General features: G+C 36.6%; 1 protein-coding gene across 2 annotated transcripts in view; it reads right to left on the reverse strand.

Annotated features, from left to right (window-relative positions):
- Positions 1 to 202: 202 nt before the first annotated feature.
- The window catches only part of GABBR2 (gamma-aminobutyric acid type B receptor subunit 2), a 376,357-nt gene continuing 359,423 nt past the window's right edge, over positions 203 to 17,136 (reverse strand). For both annotated transcript variants that reach the window (XM_034411851.3, XM_034411850.3), the window contains exons 15-19: positions 16,006 to 16,230; positions 15,103 to 15,285; positions 5,338 to 5,467; positions 4,287 to 4,404; positions 203 to 3,500 (exon numbers count right to left, since the gene is read on the reverse strand). In XM_034411851.3, coding sequence (XP_034267742.1) covers positions 3,335 to 3,500; positions 4,287 to 4,404; positions 5,338 to 5,467; positions 15,103 to 15,285; positions 16,006 to 16,230 — 822 coding nt within the window. In that variant the 3' untranslated portion in view covers positions 203 to 3,334. The remainder of the gene's footprint in view (positions 3,501 to 4,286; positions 4,405 to 5,337; positions 5,468 to 15,102; positions 15,286 to 16,005; positions 16,231 to 17,136) is intronic.

Here is a 17,136-nt window from a genome sequence, read left to right on the forward strand (position 1 = left end):
AATTTATCACTCTAGAAGTTCAGCTATAGGAAGATAAACAAGTAGAAACTGATATAAATTCCATAACATCTGGCACAAATCCAGTCAAATCCAGTTTGGAAATATACAAAGTTTCCTCTGTGGTACATTATGAACATTAAAATAAAATAACGTAACATAAAGCTGTATATTAAAATTCAGCAAATAAATCACCAAGTAGTAATTATATTTTCTCTATTTTATTAATAAAACAGATTTTTTTTGCAACAATTTATTAAAAATTTATTTTCATGCAGTATAAGGGGTATACAAGAAATTCTCCAAGTTCTCTCACTCTTCCTCTCTGTTGCTTCTTAAAAAATAATTCTTACTGGTCCAGTCTGGGTTGAAGCATTTGTGCACTGTCGTTGTTGGAAAATGCCATTGGGGCATAGCCTCATCATAATTTTTTACAGGACATTTTTGCTGCAGGATATTTAAAAAAACCCAGAAACATTGAATAGCTATAGTCATTTTATGGGTCTTATTTTCTGCAGGAAATTAGAAAAGAAAAGAAAACTTGTGGGAGAAACTACAGTTGCATTTTAGACAAAGAATGTACTGCGTGATTTAAACCTAAGAAACAGCACACAGTCAGTAGTCACAAAGAGTTACAGACACACACACTCACCGCCAAGAGTCCAATACTTTTGATTTTTTTTGTTTTGTTTCCTGCTATGTTGGAATAATATCTTCTACAGAAATGTTTGTGTATACATTATATACAGTATTATTGTCCTTTTTTGAAAAGTAATATTTATTTGTATTAAATAAAGTCCTGATGAAGTTTATTCATACATTAAGAGAATACTGTTAACATACATACATGCATGCACGCGCACAAGTGCGTGCACGCATGTGCACACCCACACCAGACAACACCTTCAGTGGTTAGTGCTCAAACGGAGTAATGTGTTCTACTTCCTTTGTGGTAAATTTACTCACTGTGGTTCTAACCCTTCCAGATCCCCTCCTGACCTCTCCGTGATGTGTGTTCAGGGAACATTTCTGTGATACCTTCAAGGGATTAAGATTCATGGGAAATATAATCAGGCAAGTAGGATCAGCGGCATCGGCAATGACTGGGTTGGCATATCTCTCTCTTGTGCAGATACTAAACGCTATTCTGGGGACATTTGTGGAACAGGTTCATTCCTGTGTGGGGACAGAAAGTGCAATAGAAATAAAACTACCTCTTCTTCACCATACCTTCTTTTACAAGCTATAATTAATGTATGATTTTCAAAAGGTGGCCAGCTCCAATGTTGAGCAGTGCAGTTTGGCAAAGTGGTATCCGTTATAGTGTGAGAATGGTGTTTAAGGAAAAATAAAAGTGATATGACAGGCTTTGTTTGTTTGTTTGTTTTTTCTTGTCTGGCTAATAGTTTAGGTCCAGTGCCAGATTTTATTTTTATTTTGCTATTTTAACAGCAATACAAAATAGTCTGAATCAATACGTTACTGGGATGCAGGAAGAACAGGGTTTTTTTGTTTGTTTGTGGGGAAAGGTATTTTGCCTGTCTTCTGCAACGATCAGGCTCTGAAGTGTGCTTTCGTGTCTCTCACATGGTAGGCACATCTTTATCACAGCATGCATTGGGATTTAAGCTTGCTCAACATCCTGACAGACTGTGTGATTCATGTCTTCCCAAACGATACACATATTTCAACTGGTGGAACTATACAATATGTCACAAGGAGCTCCACTAGTTAAAAACAAAATCAACAAGCCTAAAAGCATGAAAAAGCATAGACTTAAGCTTTCACTCGAACATCCTAGGATGCAGTAAGACAAGGGCAATCTTAACTCTTGTATTTAAGCCTCTCCCATACTGAATGCGCAACCTGCAGCAGTGAAGGTATTGTGGCCCAGAACTACATAGCAATTGGAAATTCATCCAATGTAGCATTTCTCAGGTGTTTGGTCAGGAAAGAAATGCATCTGAAGTTCTCCGTGCCATGCAATTGTAAAGGACCCGGAGCCTGTCTTTGGATTATGCATGCCCAGTAATCTTAATCCTAGCGAGATGTCCTAGAACCACTAGGATACAAGCAGCACATGTGTGGATCAAATCTTAACAGTAAGTTTATGGAAGCCCATTTCATTTGAGTTCTCTCATGTTGCATTCTAATTAATAGCAGATTCAGTTGCTCCCAGGAAGGAAATAGATTAAATCTATTCTCTTAGGTGGAATTTACAAGCGAGAAAAACCATTTTGCTTCAAATTACTGTACACCATAGTTGTGATTTTGTCTTTTTTAAACTCAAATCCCAAAGAGTATGTTTGAACTGACAAACTTGGTTCAGCCTACCTTATTCTCAATGACCACTGTTTCTCACACACACCGATGTGAAGCCAAGGTGGCGTCTGTATGATCTCTGTTTCTGCAGAAGTCAACTGCAGCAGCAAAGTGTGGTGCCTAAGGACCCTACTCCTTTTGTTCCTCTGCTCAATTACCTGTACTATTAATTATGCTGTGGTTTAAATCAAGCAAATTCATGGAGAAAAATCCACCTTATGATATGAAGATTTCGGTAGCAATCCTCAGCCTTAAGCACTGTCTAGACCTAGTTTTCTGCTATTTGAAGAAAGTCACCCCAGGATTCAACCGAGCACAATGTCTTAACAGGAGAAAGAGTATCACTCCCCAAAATTGGGATGCCTGCCGTAGCCACTCTAAAATCTTGGCCTTGGATTTGCTTCCCCCCAAAGCATTTTCTGCTCCAAGAATATCTTTAGTTGAATGATCTGGACTGCGTGCAAATCTCAGTGATGCTGGAACTATTCCTAAAAGTCTCCTCTTCCTCACTGAGTTTAGTTCCAGGAATTAAGGTCAGTCCAATTAACTATGGTCTCCAGAAGCTGAATGCAATCCCTCATACGGTATACATCTCAGTAACTTCAGCGCTCTTTTGATGAGATTTTTCTTCTTCTCACGTTTCACATTTTCAGTAGCAGTATAAAGCTTAGTGATGCTGCAGTGGGGTCTGTTGTATTATTATTTTTTTTTGGTCAAGTTTAGGTTTCTTAGCCACCTTGCCTCCTATAGAAATTTGGGAAGAAACATGGTTTTGGTGACTGTCTTTGCAAAGAAATAAAAACGTCCACAAGTAAGGCTACAGATCAACCTCTGCCTAACCTCTCCGCTTTACATGCTTTTTCCCAGCAGCGGAGCTGGCCCTCCCTTTTAAATGGCCTTATAGCACTAGTTTCTCTGTGGTAAGAGTAAGGATATGTAGAAGGCAAGAGTTCGACACAAGACGTTCAGTCCAGCCATTGAGTCCAAAAGCAGTTCAGGGAGCTCTGATGTCCTCTTACAGGCCAGAGACCATCACGCGAAAAGATGGTGGCACATGTCTGTGCCGTGGACTGGCACTGGGGCTGACACATGGACTGGCACAGCTGGCATCAACTCCTCCGATAGATGGCAAATAAGCGTGATGAAGAATGGGCAGCTGTAAGGAGAGTCGTCGCTGTATGCTGTGAAGAAAGAACACAGAACGATAAGGACATTTAGCCAGGTATTCAGTACTGTCAAGGGCTGCTAGCAAAGGGCCCCTCACTTTAGGATGCATCCACTAGGAACTATACTAGCACCTCAAATGATTCTGTAGCCAGTTTGGTAAACCCAGGATAATGAGCAGAACATCGGTGGTGGATGAAGAGCCGTGGTAGCGCAGTGGTTAGAATGCAGTACTGCAGGCTACTTCTGCTGCCTGCCGGCTGCCTGCAATTTTACTTTTATCGTTTTTATTTTTTTATTATATAAAATACAAAGAAAAAAAGAAAATGGGAAATTAAGGGATTGAAATGGAATGGGGGAAAGGGAGTGTGATATAAATATCCTTTTTAACATATAGAGTTTTTCTTTAAACTAATACATCATTTTCTTTAACCTTCTCTTAATATAGGTACTCTCAAATACATTTTCAATAGCTTTTGCCTCGTTTAAGAGTTACTTAAGCATTTTATATATATGTAAAAAAATACATTTTCAAATTTTGGGTTAAACCTTTCTTTCAGTTGCACATATCAAGCAGAGAAAAATGCATCCTGATTCCAGTTAACTCATTAAGTTTAGGTCACTCCTTCCAGTTTATCTTCATGGAGTAAAATCTTTTTCTTCTCTTGAAGTATTAAACACTTGTAGGCCTTTCTTTTTATCTTTATTTCAAAGAATTTTTGAGGAACATGTTTTGTATAATTTAAAATTAAAATACTTTTAATTCTTGCGAACATCTAGCAAGAAATAATTACTTTACTTACTGTTCTGGGGAGTTGATATCTTCTATAAAATCTTTGCTTGTTCTGGACGACTCTGTAGTATTCCATTGTGCTTGTGGATTTTGATCAAGATGATTTTTCAACACTGTTTTTTCACCATCTGGATAAAAAAAATATTTTCAGACTTTTATTTACGGAGCATTATGATGCATTTTTCTATACAGTACATTATTTGCAAAACAATGTAATTATTTTACAAACTACAATATTGTTTCTCAAAATTATTTATTTGATCTAAAATCTATCTCCAACTGGACAACAATAATTTTTGTGGTATTACAAAATACTAATATTTCTTATTCAGATTGAAACAAATTAGATAAGGAAGAAGAAATTTGTCCTCCAAAACTAGCATTTACAACACATATACACATGCGCGCATACAAAATCAGCGATCTAAAATTAGAATTATAAATAAACTCAGTTGAACTGAAGAAACTTCTTGGATGACAAGCGAAACATTTTCAAGGAAAAAAAAAACAAGAAAGTATGTTTGCCTTTTGAAAAGCATCTTTCGGACAACCATGATCTGGATAATTGAGAATCACCATAAATGAAAACATTGAACTTCACTGCCCCAGTATTAAAGTTAGGTTTATTAAAGATCTTCATATTTTAATTCATAAATTCATTCCTTTGTGTTATATAGGAGAGGAATGAAGTGTTCGGTCTCATTACTTTCTCCTCTTCATATTAGATCAGGATCTGGATTAGGGAGCAATATATGAGAACTTTAGAATGGTGACTAATAAAATAGAAGATTAGAACTGAGTTATGCAGATCAACGTGGATTATGTTCCATGAATGGGAAAGAGATCAAGATTAAAAAAATCTCTGTACTATTGCCTTTGTAGGCTGCTTGGGTAAAACTGTATTAATGAGGTTGCCTACAAAGTTTCACTGACATTTATTATGCAAAATAATGCCATCATAGCATAGTGCTGGCTCTTGTTCTGCTTTACCACATAAGGGACACATGGGACCAATGCCTTTTATATAACCAAATCTTTATTGGGCTTTGTACATTCCATACCTTTGCTTTCTGTAAAATTGCGTATACTGAGAATATCATTGAGCTCTTGATAGTGGTTCTGTTTAATATATGTTGTTTTTTCAGGTGTGTCCTGAAGCTGCATTGTGACTTCTTCTAGAGCTTTGTCCAACTGTTAAAAGAAAAGCATGTTATAAAAATATGAAAACATTTATTATCCTTCATTCTTTTTTCGTCCTACTTTTTATGGACACCAGCTTTGTGAAGTATTTTTATTTTAACTATGCATAAAGGTACACATATAAAGAACTTAAACTACAGTACTATTATTCATCTGTGGAGACATCTATAGATAATGAATCATAAAAAATCCTTTCTTGATTGCTAGTTGTGTGTGTGTGTGTACAAAATCTGCTTCCTATTTCATTGCTGTTCCTTTGCAGAGGTTTCCTGTAAATATGATAGAAGGTACCCACATTTTAAAAAAGACACACCAGTTTTGCCTATAAATGGATATCTTGTAATCTGATCATGCATTTGACTAACCACAAATACTAAGCTTCTTACATATATCAAACCAGTTCTCAGTTTGATGAATAACAGAATAACACAATAGAAATGGTAATGTAAGGTGAAGTGGTCATGGTAAGGACTACTTGTTTTAATTTCATTTCTCATGTGTCATTCCATATCACATGTTAAGATTAGACCTTGTTAAATTGTTATAGATGGGTGCTTAGTTTAGGGTCTATGAATTTTGACAGCTGCTACAGGCACCTTTGGGAAACTTCTTTCCTCTAATTCTTCTCATTCTTCCAAGGGTAGACAGTAGTGCAGTCCTAAAGGTGTTGGTAGGTATATAATGGCATTGTGAAAAATCTGGAAAAACATTCTTTGGTGTTTGTTGGTGGCTGTTATCAAATGGGTAGTTAAGGAGATCATTCTATTTAAAAAGTGTCCTTGAAATCAAATGAAAAGGAGAACTTCGCACTAACATCTCTCCATCTTTTTTTTTTTAAAAATAAACTTTTTATTTTTCAATATAATAATTCCATCTTCAATTAAACTGTGTCATCCGGGTACAGATAACTTTATACAGTAATAGTCAAAATTTACAGCAATATTCATTACTTTAACATTAATTCTATAGTATTAAAATGATAATATTAAACATAATAATCATAATATTCGCTTCTCTCTCTTAACGTATCTTCTTTATTTCACTAATCTTGGTTAAAATGGTCTTTTGTTTCCCTGCTTCTAACATCCGTTTTTATTGTCTAACCATTGATAAAATAAGTCCCATGTCATGTAATATTCAGTTTGTTCTTTTTCCTTGATTGCTAGCATTAGTCTATTCATTTCTGTACATTCTAATATTTTCCTAATCACATTTTCATCTGTGGGAATCACCTCACTTTTCCAATTTTGTGCAAATACAATTCTAGCTGCAGTTAATATATGAATAATTAAATATGCATTCTCCTTATTATATTTCTCAGGTAAATTCCCCAAGAAGAATATTTCTGGCTTTAAGTCAATGTGCATCTGTCCATCTTGACATTCCATTTGTTTCCCCAAGTACTGTAGATTGTTTAATGCAAGAAATATAGAGTAAAATTTATAAGGATAAATGCTAGTATTTTGTTCCTTGGAAAACATTCTCAGATAAATCTTTGATCATTAAAGATAGCTGATGAGGTGTTTCCTACAACTTCTCAAGTCATCCAGCTGATTCACAGCCTTAAGCCTTCTAATGTTTTTATACCTGAAGAGTGAAGTGGCCCTTGCTTCAATTAACTTTGTAATGTGATTGTAAAACCTAAATTAGCTGAGATATTCAACCTTCAAATGCTTGTTCTCAGCTTTCTGTTACAAATGAATTAATAAGTAACAAGAACCATCATATTAATTTAAGCAATGCAAAAGAAACTGAAGTGTATTTAAACCTCTCATGCAAAATCACTTTAAGATTTGAATTTTCTAGCATGACTGAATTCCATCACTCTCCACATTTCCAGTAAAAATAATAATCAAGGTAGCTCAGAGTAAACCATAGATAAATCAAGAGTTAAAATTAAAACATTAAAATTCTCTAAATTAAAACAAAATAGGCAATAGCCCATCAAATTAAAACCTAATGCACTTCAGCAGAAAGTTAGCAGATACTAAACTATTAAAAAAAACACCCATGTTTTCTTGGTGGAAGGAGGTTTCTCTCGGTAGATATTTCCAAAGGGTGGGAACAATCACCAATAATGGCTTATGATTATGAATTGTGATTTATGTCATGAGTGGAGGAACATTTATTAAGAGAGGTTGTCCCTAATGAAATCACTGAGAGAAATAAGGGAATGGCAACATCTTTAGAATTTTTCCTCTCCATTGCTGTGATACTGGCAGAGAGGGAATGATAAGCCCTTCCCACTTGCAAACCTTGATATCAAGTGTGCAGTAGGAGTTCTTGCTTCATAATTTTACTAACTTGGCCTAAAAAGAAAACTGAAAACTCGCTTCCACTAAGGGGTAAATAAAGGATGCATGGTAGATTTTTAAGAATGACCAAACAAACAAACAAAAAAGGGCCAAACATTCCATCAGCCCTATGAGATAGACCGGAGCAGGAAACTTACTCCAAGGGAAAATTAGAACTATATCTTTTAACGACAAAATTTTGCAAATCTACCTACCTATACTTTTAAAAATATTATCTTTAGAATGGGATATATATAGTCCAGCACCTTCCTTTACCTCAGCTGTCACACTAGACTGGTATGAATATTATATTATATCATGTTCTCATTTACAAGGTTTTACATGACTTTCATACTGTCTCATTTGAGCTTTGTATGGGTGTTTTACATACTGTGTATCCTCTGTATGTGCATATCAGAGGTGGGTTTCAGCAAGTTCTGACCAGTTCTGGAGAACCAGTAGTGGAAATTTTGAGTAGTTCAGAGAACCGGTAGTAAAAATTCTGACTGGGCCCACCCCCATCTATTCTCTGCCTTCCGAGTCCCAGCTGATCAGGAGGAAAGGGGATTTTGCAGTAACCTTCCCCTGGATTGGGGAGGGAATGGAGATTTTGCAGTATCCTTCCCCTGCCATGCCCACCAAGCTATGCCCCACCCAGCCATGCCACTCCCACCAAGCTACACCCACAGAACTGGTAGTAAAAATTTTTGAAACCCACCACTGGTGCATATGTGTAAAAACATATAAAATGGTAGGTCAGATTAAAACGAATACATTTTAAATCTAAAACGAAAGCCAAAGCAAGTTCAAATAATCATATTTTTCCTAAGAATGCTCCTACATGAAGCCACAGACCTAGAAGATAGTCAGTAGCAAACGCCATATAATAAATAGCCCAGTCATTATCATCAGTGCAATTAAACTTCATTGCAATCCAGCTAAATTGTGGAACATTACGTTCCACTTGAGTTTGGTGAGATAGATTTGGGAAGAGTATGTAAATTTCTGCTCTTTTCATTTCATTATTATCAGTTATTTAAAATGGCAGTGTTCCAGTGTTCCAGCTACGATGCAGTATTAACTGGGGAAGAGGAGAAAGTTATCAATAAAATCTCATTCCATTATGGAGATTGGTTAGTGTAAGAATCATTTAGACATATCTATAAACTCATTGTGGTGCAGTTGGGAAATTTTTTTTTCTGCTGGATTTAAATTAAAGAAGCCCTTTTTAATGTTTTTGAGGAAACTGTATTCCATTTCCTCCCCTCTCTCCCACTTTGTTATAGGAGAAAAGGGTAGTATTGTATTCTGAGTTGGCTCGTTAGCATTAGACATCAACTTGATGGTACATAATCTATCATCTGTTTTTTTTTTTTCTCTTTCTCTCTCATGGGTATTTTTGCACTGAGTTAAAATAGCTGAGGGATAAATGAAAATGTATCTTTTTCTGTATAAGCAACACTCTAGTGATATACCCAGATTTTCCACCCCACCACCAGTTGGCTGCAAAATGGATAATGGCAGTGGTGGGATTCAAGTAATTTAACAATCGGTTCTCTGTCATAATGATTTCTTCCAACAACCAGTTTGCCAAACTGCTCAGAAAGTTAACAACCGGCTCTTCCGAAGTGGTGTGAACTGGCTGAATCCCACCACTGGATAATGGTCATAGTCAAAGTGTTTGGAAAACCTGACCTCTACATCGGAAAATCTCTAATTCTATTCTTTCATAAAACTAATAGATGGATTTTGGAAAGCCAATATCCTCTCACTATGTTCTTTATCTGATACCTGAGGAAGTTAATTATGTCCAGCTATCTTAGAATGTATCATAAGAAGTACCATGATTATCGTATGTCAAGAATTTGCATTATATAAATACAAAACACATCTGCTCAGGACCAGCAAGAGTAGGGTGGCAGCTCACTCAAGAAGCAAACTGAGAAGGAAAAAGATCAAGGGCCTACCCGCAAATTTTGCTCTGAAGGCTCAGAACAAGACTACTCACTCCAATACGTCACTTTGAAAAAGGCAACCACATACCCATGCAGTTTTCTGGGCTAGGAATTAAATCCAAATCCTTGCTGTCAGGAACTCTTCAGAATTTGGCATTGCCTGGGGGGACTTCTGGCTGATGTCACGGCGGTATTGGATGTGAGGAGCAGGTCTCCATGCTCCCACGCCCAGTTCTCCCTGTTGGAGGGCTCTGAAAGGAGCTAAAGCCACCCTGTAAGAGTGGTGAAGAAAAAAGGGGTGCCCTGTAGTTCGGGGAGAGTAGCAACTCTCCTGCTGGATTGAGGACTTTTTCCCTCTCCCTCGATGAAGGGAAGAGGCAGCCATCATGGCTGCCATGAAACTGGGACAGCCGAGGCAACAAAGAAATATACAGGAGCGATGCAGATGAACAGTGATTGGAGCTGGGTGAGAAGCTTCCTTTTTATTTAGACCCTAACTTTAAAGAAAAAAGAAAGAAAGAGGAAAATCCAGGAAAAGAGCCTCCTAGAACTATTTTTTAAAGCGGCGAACTACCATAGAGAGAAAAATCCTAGACCCGAAAGAAAGGAACTAAGGAGAGAAAAGCTAAAGACCTTTTAAAACATAGAAAACTGGACTTTTAAAACTGGACCTTTTAAATTGGGCAGACATTGTTTTGGAAAGGCATTTAAATGCTGGACTATCTACTTGAATTTACTTGAATAGTGAACTTTGCCTCCATAAACTATTAAATTTGGATCAATTTACTCTATAAGACCTGAAACAACACTGAAAACTAAGCTGAAGGCACCATCTACTGGTGAATGGAATATACCAGATCCCTACAAGCTTAGAAAAACTTTTTTTTTAGAACAAAATTTTTAATTGTTTTTTAAAATTCAAACAAATCAAACAAATCACTTATCTATTTAAACATTTGTGCAAGCCCCCCTTCCCTCCCCCCTCCCCCGACTTCCCAGAAGAAAAATAGGGTATAGATTTACCAAACATACGCTAAAATATGCTAAGTTAATGCAAGACATTAAAACTTCCTAGACCCCTTAACTTCCCTTCTACAGATTATTCATCAACCTCCCTTTAAACACAAAATAACATATAATCCTTTAGCCCTAAGAATTTTTAAAAAATCAATAACAAACACTAGTAGATAATACATACTTAATCATTTGGCTATTCCTCCTGCTTTTGTGCTCAATATTCAAATATTTTTAACAATAACTAAACCTTAATCATTAATTGAACTCTCAATTCATTTAGTTAATCATTGTAGTTAATCATTAATACATCAATAGTTAGACCAGAAAAAATTAATCTTCCCTTCTTCCTTTCTTTCTGTATTTTTTCCAATCTTTCTTCCTCCCTCCTTCTTTTATTTTGAGGAGGTTTTGAATTTTAAGTGGGGGTTGATGTATCTTTAAGACTTGTCCCTTTCTCGGAACCATTTCCTCTGATTTAGAGCCCCCATATCGACTCTTCTTGCTTGTATAGACAGTCAGTTCATAGAACAAAGAATTAACTCGATCAGTTTGCAAAGAAAAATCCAGTTGCTGCATTTCAATTAATTGTGTGAAAGCCTCTGCCAAATCATCTTTATCCGAAACCTCGTCCAGCTTTTCTGTCTTGATCAAAATGTCTACATTGTCATTATGCTTTCCTTCAAAAACATCCTCAGTTGCTTTTTTATCCTCCACCAATTCTGTAAATTTTTGTTCCATGATTGCTGTAAAGTTATTAATAATTTCAATTTGGTTATTCATGGCTTCCTTTATAAATTCTGCAAGGTCTCTAAAAAAAACCTCCTGGCTCTGTGTTTCAGTTCTCTGTGTCATTTCTAACGCCATTAAAGAGCCTCCACTTTCAGAAACTCCTTCCTTGGAAGCCATATTATTTTAAAATAATTTTTCTTTTCACAGCCATAAAGTCTCTCAAGCAGCTTTCTCAGATTTATTTGTAGTTTATCAAGCAAGATAGTTTTTTCTAGATCCAGCTCTCAAATCCAAAAGTTTAAATCCAGTCTCTAAGCACAAGTCTATTAACAAGCACTTTCATTTCCTGCTTTCACTTTCACACCCACAACAAAGATGCCATTTCCAGCTCCAGCCCAGCAAAATCAAATAGAAACAATGTATCCCAGGAGTTAAGCATATACTTGCAAAAGCTTGTTCTCCTGCTTCCGTTCTGTCTGCTTTTTGAAATCAATTAATCTTCTTCTTGAAAGCAGAGTTGGTTGCCGGCATCTGGCTCCGTTTAAATGGAGTCGCCACAGATCCGGAGCTTCAGTGGGCTGAACGGGGAGCTCTCACCCTCCAAGCCCCTGGAATTAATCCAGGGGCTCCCGGGGAGCTCTACCCTCGCCCACCGGCTCTCCTCTCCTTCTTCTCCCGAAGGAGAGGTTTTTAAGCCTCTGACAGCTGATTAGCGCTGTCAGAACGGCTCCAATGGAATCGTGGGGCTGGCGGTCCAAGAAGACCGTCTGCGACGCCGGCGGTGCCAACCGGAAGTCCAAGCTTAGAAAAACTTTTTGATGAGAGAATAAACAACATTCATCTGGAAGATTGTGATGACACTTACTGCCCTATAACTAGTTACTGTACTTTATGATTACTGAAGACTTTGTTATGAGAGACTGTTAAGTAAAGCAAAGTGACTTTTGACTTGCGGAAGCTTTCTGGACTACTTAAATGGAATTGATTAATAATTCTGAGATGTAAAGGACTATGATTACTGAACTTTCTGAGGAGTAACATTAGACTGGAATATATTGCTTTTGGACTTGAGTAAGAGTGGGACTTATTAAATTAAGACAAGATCAGGTGGAAAGGAGTGAGAGAAATGGTGTTGATGTTTCAAAGCATTAGGGGTACTATGGAAAAGAATCACAGAGAGATAAAGTACCTAATGCAAGGCATCTATGGGAAAATAGAAAATATACTACAAGTGACGATGAATGAAGATCAAAGTGTCCAGGAAAGAGAGGAGATAGCAGAAAAAACAAAAGAAAAAACAGAATAGACAAACCAGGAAACAAAGCAAGAAGATGAGAAGAAGATGATTAAGATAATAATGACTGAGGAAATAAATCAAGGGAAAAGCACTTTAAGAGATTTAAAAATGGAATTGGACTGGGAAGATACTTTTGAAAGAGAGATAGGGGCTTGGGTGAATATTCTGGAGACCTGGCAGCTTAGGAGGATAGAGATGGGAGAAATATTCAGTCTGAATGGTGAAGATACAGGTGTTGATAGAGATCCAAGAGAGGATTATGGGAGGCAAGCCAAAAAATGAATAAGAATTGAAGTATTAAAATGGGCAAGAGATGATGGATAGAAAGGAATTTGTGCGTGTGTGTGTGTATTCTTTTTTTCTGATACAATGATGGTCTGATTAGAAATTTGAATAGAGGTAGAAATAAGAATATATACCTTTATTTGAAGCAATAGTTAGATGGAAAGACTGGAGGTTGAAAAAGAATATTATAAGGTATGTTTAAATAATGGGAAGACTGGTACTTGAATGGCGTATTGGGACTTTGAACAATAATTAAATAATGAAGGGCTATGCCTTATATAAACATGTATATTAATATTACGATTAGCAATAGTGAGCTAATTAGAAGTTAGAATAGAGGTAGAAATAAGAAATGGGGGAATAGTAGCAGATATAATTTTTTCTTTCTCTTTCTTTCTACATAAAAGAATATAAGTAATAATTTGATGGAAAAGATTAGAGGGGGAAAGATGGTATTACCATGTATGTGTACAACATTATTGGAATTAAAATGGAATACTGAAATATTGAATAGCTACTTTAAAAAAATGTATATTAATACTAGGATTATTTAAGTTTAATTAATATAACAATTATTATGATTATCATTATTGATGTTTGTATCAAAATGAATTATACCCAGGGATCACACTGTTCATATATTGATACTGATGTATACTTAAAAATAAAAAACTTTAAAAAAAGAAAAGAAAGAATTTGGTATTGCCTGGGAGGGGTTTTGTGATAGCAGGCACATAAAGGCAGCAAAATATATAGCAACAGCTCTGTATCTTAGGATCTGCTTGGGCTGCCATTACTCTACTCTCCCTGCCCTAAAAACTGGATTTGAAGCAAGTTTCCCCTTCCTGTTTTCCAGGCTTTCTACAGTTTCCTGAAATCTCAGGAGGAAGGGGAATTATTCCAGAGGGCAGGAATTGCAACAGAAATAGGTGTGCTTCCTGGGTCCTGCAAGATAGCATTCTTTAATTGATGGGGTACAGAGTGCACCCTCCCTGTTGGACTGTACTGGACAGGTGCAGATAACTGGACATGTTTGTTTTCTCATTACCTTCTGACTACGTTTGTCTTTGCTGCTGGTGAGAAGAGCCAAATGGAGATGAATGATAAATCAGAATTTTCAGCAATTCCACTAATCATTTCATTTAAGCACGGCCACAGTCATTTTAGCAGTATGTTGGATTTTGTCACTGCACGTTACATTAAACGGCTTTAAAAAAGAATAATTAGAATAGTCCCACTAGAATACATATGGATTAGGATCAGTGGTGGGTTTCAAAAACTTTTACTACCGGTTCTGTGGGTGTGGCTTGGTGGGTGTAGCATGGCTTGGTGGGTGTGGTTTGGTGGGTGTGACAGAGGAAAGATACTGTAAAATCTCCATTCCCACCCCACTCCCCATTTCTTCCTGATCAACTGGGAATTGGGAGGCAGAGAACAGATGGGAGCAGGGCCAGTCAGAATTTTTACTACCGGTTCTCCGAACTACTCAAAATTTCCGCTACTGGTTCTCCAGAACTGGTCAGAACCTGCTGAAACCCACCTCTGATTAGGATGTTAGAAAATTGGCATGGTGGGTTATGAAATCTGCCTTTATTATACTAAAAATGAATCAACGTTCAATAACATGGTTTTATTTTTGAAATGTCTTACTCTTGAAGTGTAGAAAATCAATTACAAGTAATACTAGCAATAAATAGTTATCAGCAAAATAATGGATGATTGTTCTGTTCTAATAATGATTTAAAAAATCGTGACTGAAAGTACTATCAGATCATAGCTAAAAATACATTCTATATTTGATAGGGCAACAGCAGTATTAGGAAATGGGAATGAGAAGAGAATTATTCTGGAAAAAATGGACAAATTCTCTATATTCATGAGGCTAATGCCCAGTATGGAGGCTGGGATTACATACAAGGAAAATATGGCCAATTTAAAATGTGGTTCTTTATGTTTCATTTGTTTTGACTTCAAATGTGAATGGCTTCCTGGCTGTACAAAATGAGCTTGCATGCAAAGTCAACAGGATACAATCAGAGCAGGTAATACCTCTGTTATTTTCATTCTAAGCTGGTGGTTCTCTGACTGTAGCCCTTCTAATCGAGATGTGCTGGCTTGGTTGACACTGGTGACAGATGTTGATGTTTTTGAGTCATCTTTCTTCTGATTTTGGGTGAACTGAAGCCCTCTGTTCCGAGTGGCAGCATCTGGATTTGTTCTTAGAGTAATTAACTGAAAAATTTTAACAGCAATGAAATAATCCTCAAGGAAAATTATTGAGTCATTGGCTATCTTTGCCCCTCTATCCCTTAAAAGACTGTAGAAATAAAGGTTATAGAGCACACAAATAATTCAAGTATCAAGTTTATAGTTTGCAGCAGCAACCAGCTCATTTTCTACATACACATGACTTAAAATTATTCAGCTACATATAATCCCATTCCCAACTGGCAAAAATTTCCTACTGTACCACTGAGCTTCCAGAAACCCATGCAAGTAGCCTCAGTACTGCTATGATCCCTTGCCACCTCAGTGCATCCATTCTATGCATCTGATGAAGTGAGATGCAGCTCAGAAAAGCTTATGTCTTTCAATAAAATTTGTTTAACTGAAAAAGGTGCCACTAGATTCTTAATTTTTACCATCACAGATTAATGCAGGTCTCTCCTTCCTATGTCTAGAATTACAGGTAATTGTGAAATAACGTTCAAACCTAATACGGGCAATTTTGATTATGATTATGATTTCTAGCTTTTTTATATATACAACTCGAGAAACTCCCTGCGATGCACTAACCATAACATTCTATTGGCTCTCATCTTATAGAAGTGGAGCCAAGTCTTCCCTTTTGCATGGTTCTTCCTCATTCCAAAGCATTGTGGAGACACGCACCTAATTGCTGCACAAAATCATATGCAAATAAAACCATTCATTACAAATCAGGTTACTTACCTTAGGTACAAAGACTAAGCAGAGGGTAATGGTGCTACAAAATATAATGACTAGGGCCACAATGCAGAACTGTACATTGGGCTGGTCTCGTGTAAGAAAGGAAACCGCAGCTCCAATGATGCACATGATGCCCACATTATAAACACTCATGCCGATGTATTTACTGTCGTTCAGAGCAGGAATGCTCACATTTCGAGTTTCCCAAGCTAAAAAACAGCCAAATAGCTGAAACCAGAAAATAAAGGAAGGCATTTTGTAATAAAACACCCATTTTTCATTTTTGAAAACAAAATTGCATTCATATATTGAAATTGGGAGGAAGAGATTTCCTCCCCCCACTCTAAACAAACAAACAAAACAGAAAGGATAACACACATTATACACATAGAATGCAGCTCTTTAAATACAATATTAAATCTGGATCAGAAGGAAGCAGTTTTACTGTTTCTATTCTTGTGCATTAGACAATGTAAATCCTGCACTGAATTTTAGGCTTAGTTTGATAAATGCAAGTATATTTAATTTCCACTGATGAATCTGACTAACTCTTCTTTTTCAAATGATAGGATTTTAAAGAGCTTAACATTGATTTGATAACATTTTATGGTATTTAATTTCAGACCAGGGAGGGAGGGTGGGTGGAGGTGCTGCCATAATGGTGCCTACTTACACGTTTCTATAACTACATTACTTACTAGAGGGCACTAAGTACAGCCTAAACAAGAAACATAAAGGAGCTAACATAGAGTAGCAGCTCCCTTCTCTCTGCTGATCATTGGCTAGACAGAGTTGTTAAAGTGTTGGCCTAGGAATTGGGAATCCCAGGTTGAAGCTTACCCACAACCATCAAGTTCACAAATAAGTGACCCAGTTATTTTATTCTAGCTCAACAATCCTGTGTGGTAAGGGGAAAATAATGGAGGAGAGTATTATGTGTGTACCCAAAGCTCCTGAAGGAAAGGCAGGATAGAAATCTAACAAACAGCACCTGAGATGAATATATTATTTATATTTCTGTAATTGAAACATTAAGTTATAAAACCAGGTTCATTGCTAAAGAGCCATTAAAGGTATTTCCAATAGACTGGGTACAATTACGTTAAGTTACAATTACTGATGTTTTTATCAAGT

The sequence above is a fragment of the Pantherophis guttatus genome, chromosome 3 (genome assembly GCF_059756535.1).
Source record: "Pantherophis guttatus breed Tessera chromosome 3, ASM5975653v1, whole genome shotgun sequence".
NCBI classification, from domain to species: domain Eukaryota; kingdom Metazoa; phylum Chordata; class Lepidosauria; order Squamata; family Colubridae; genus Pantherophis; species Pantherophis guttatus.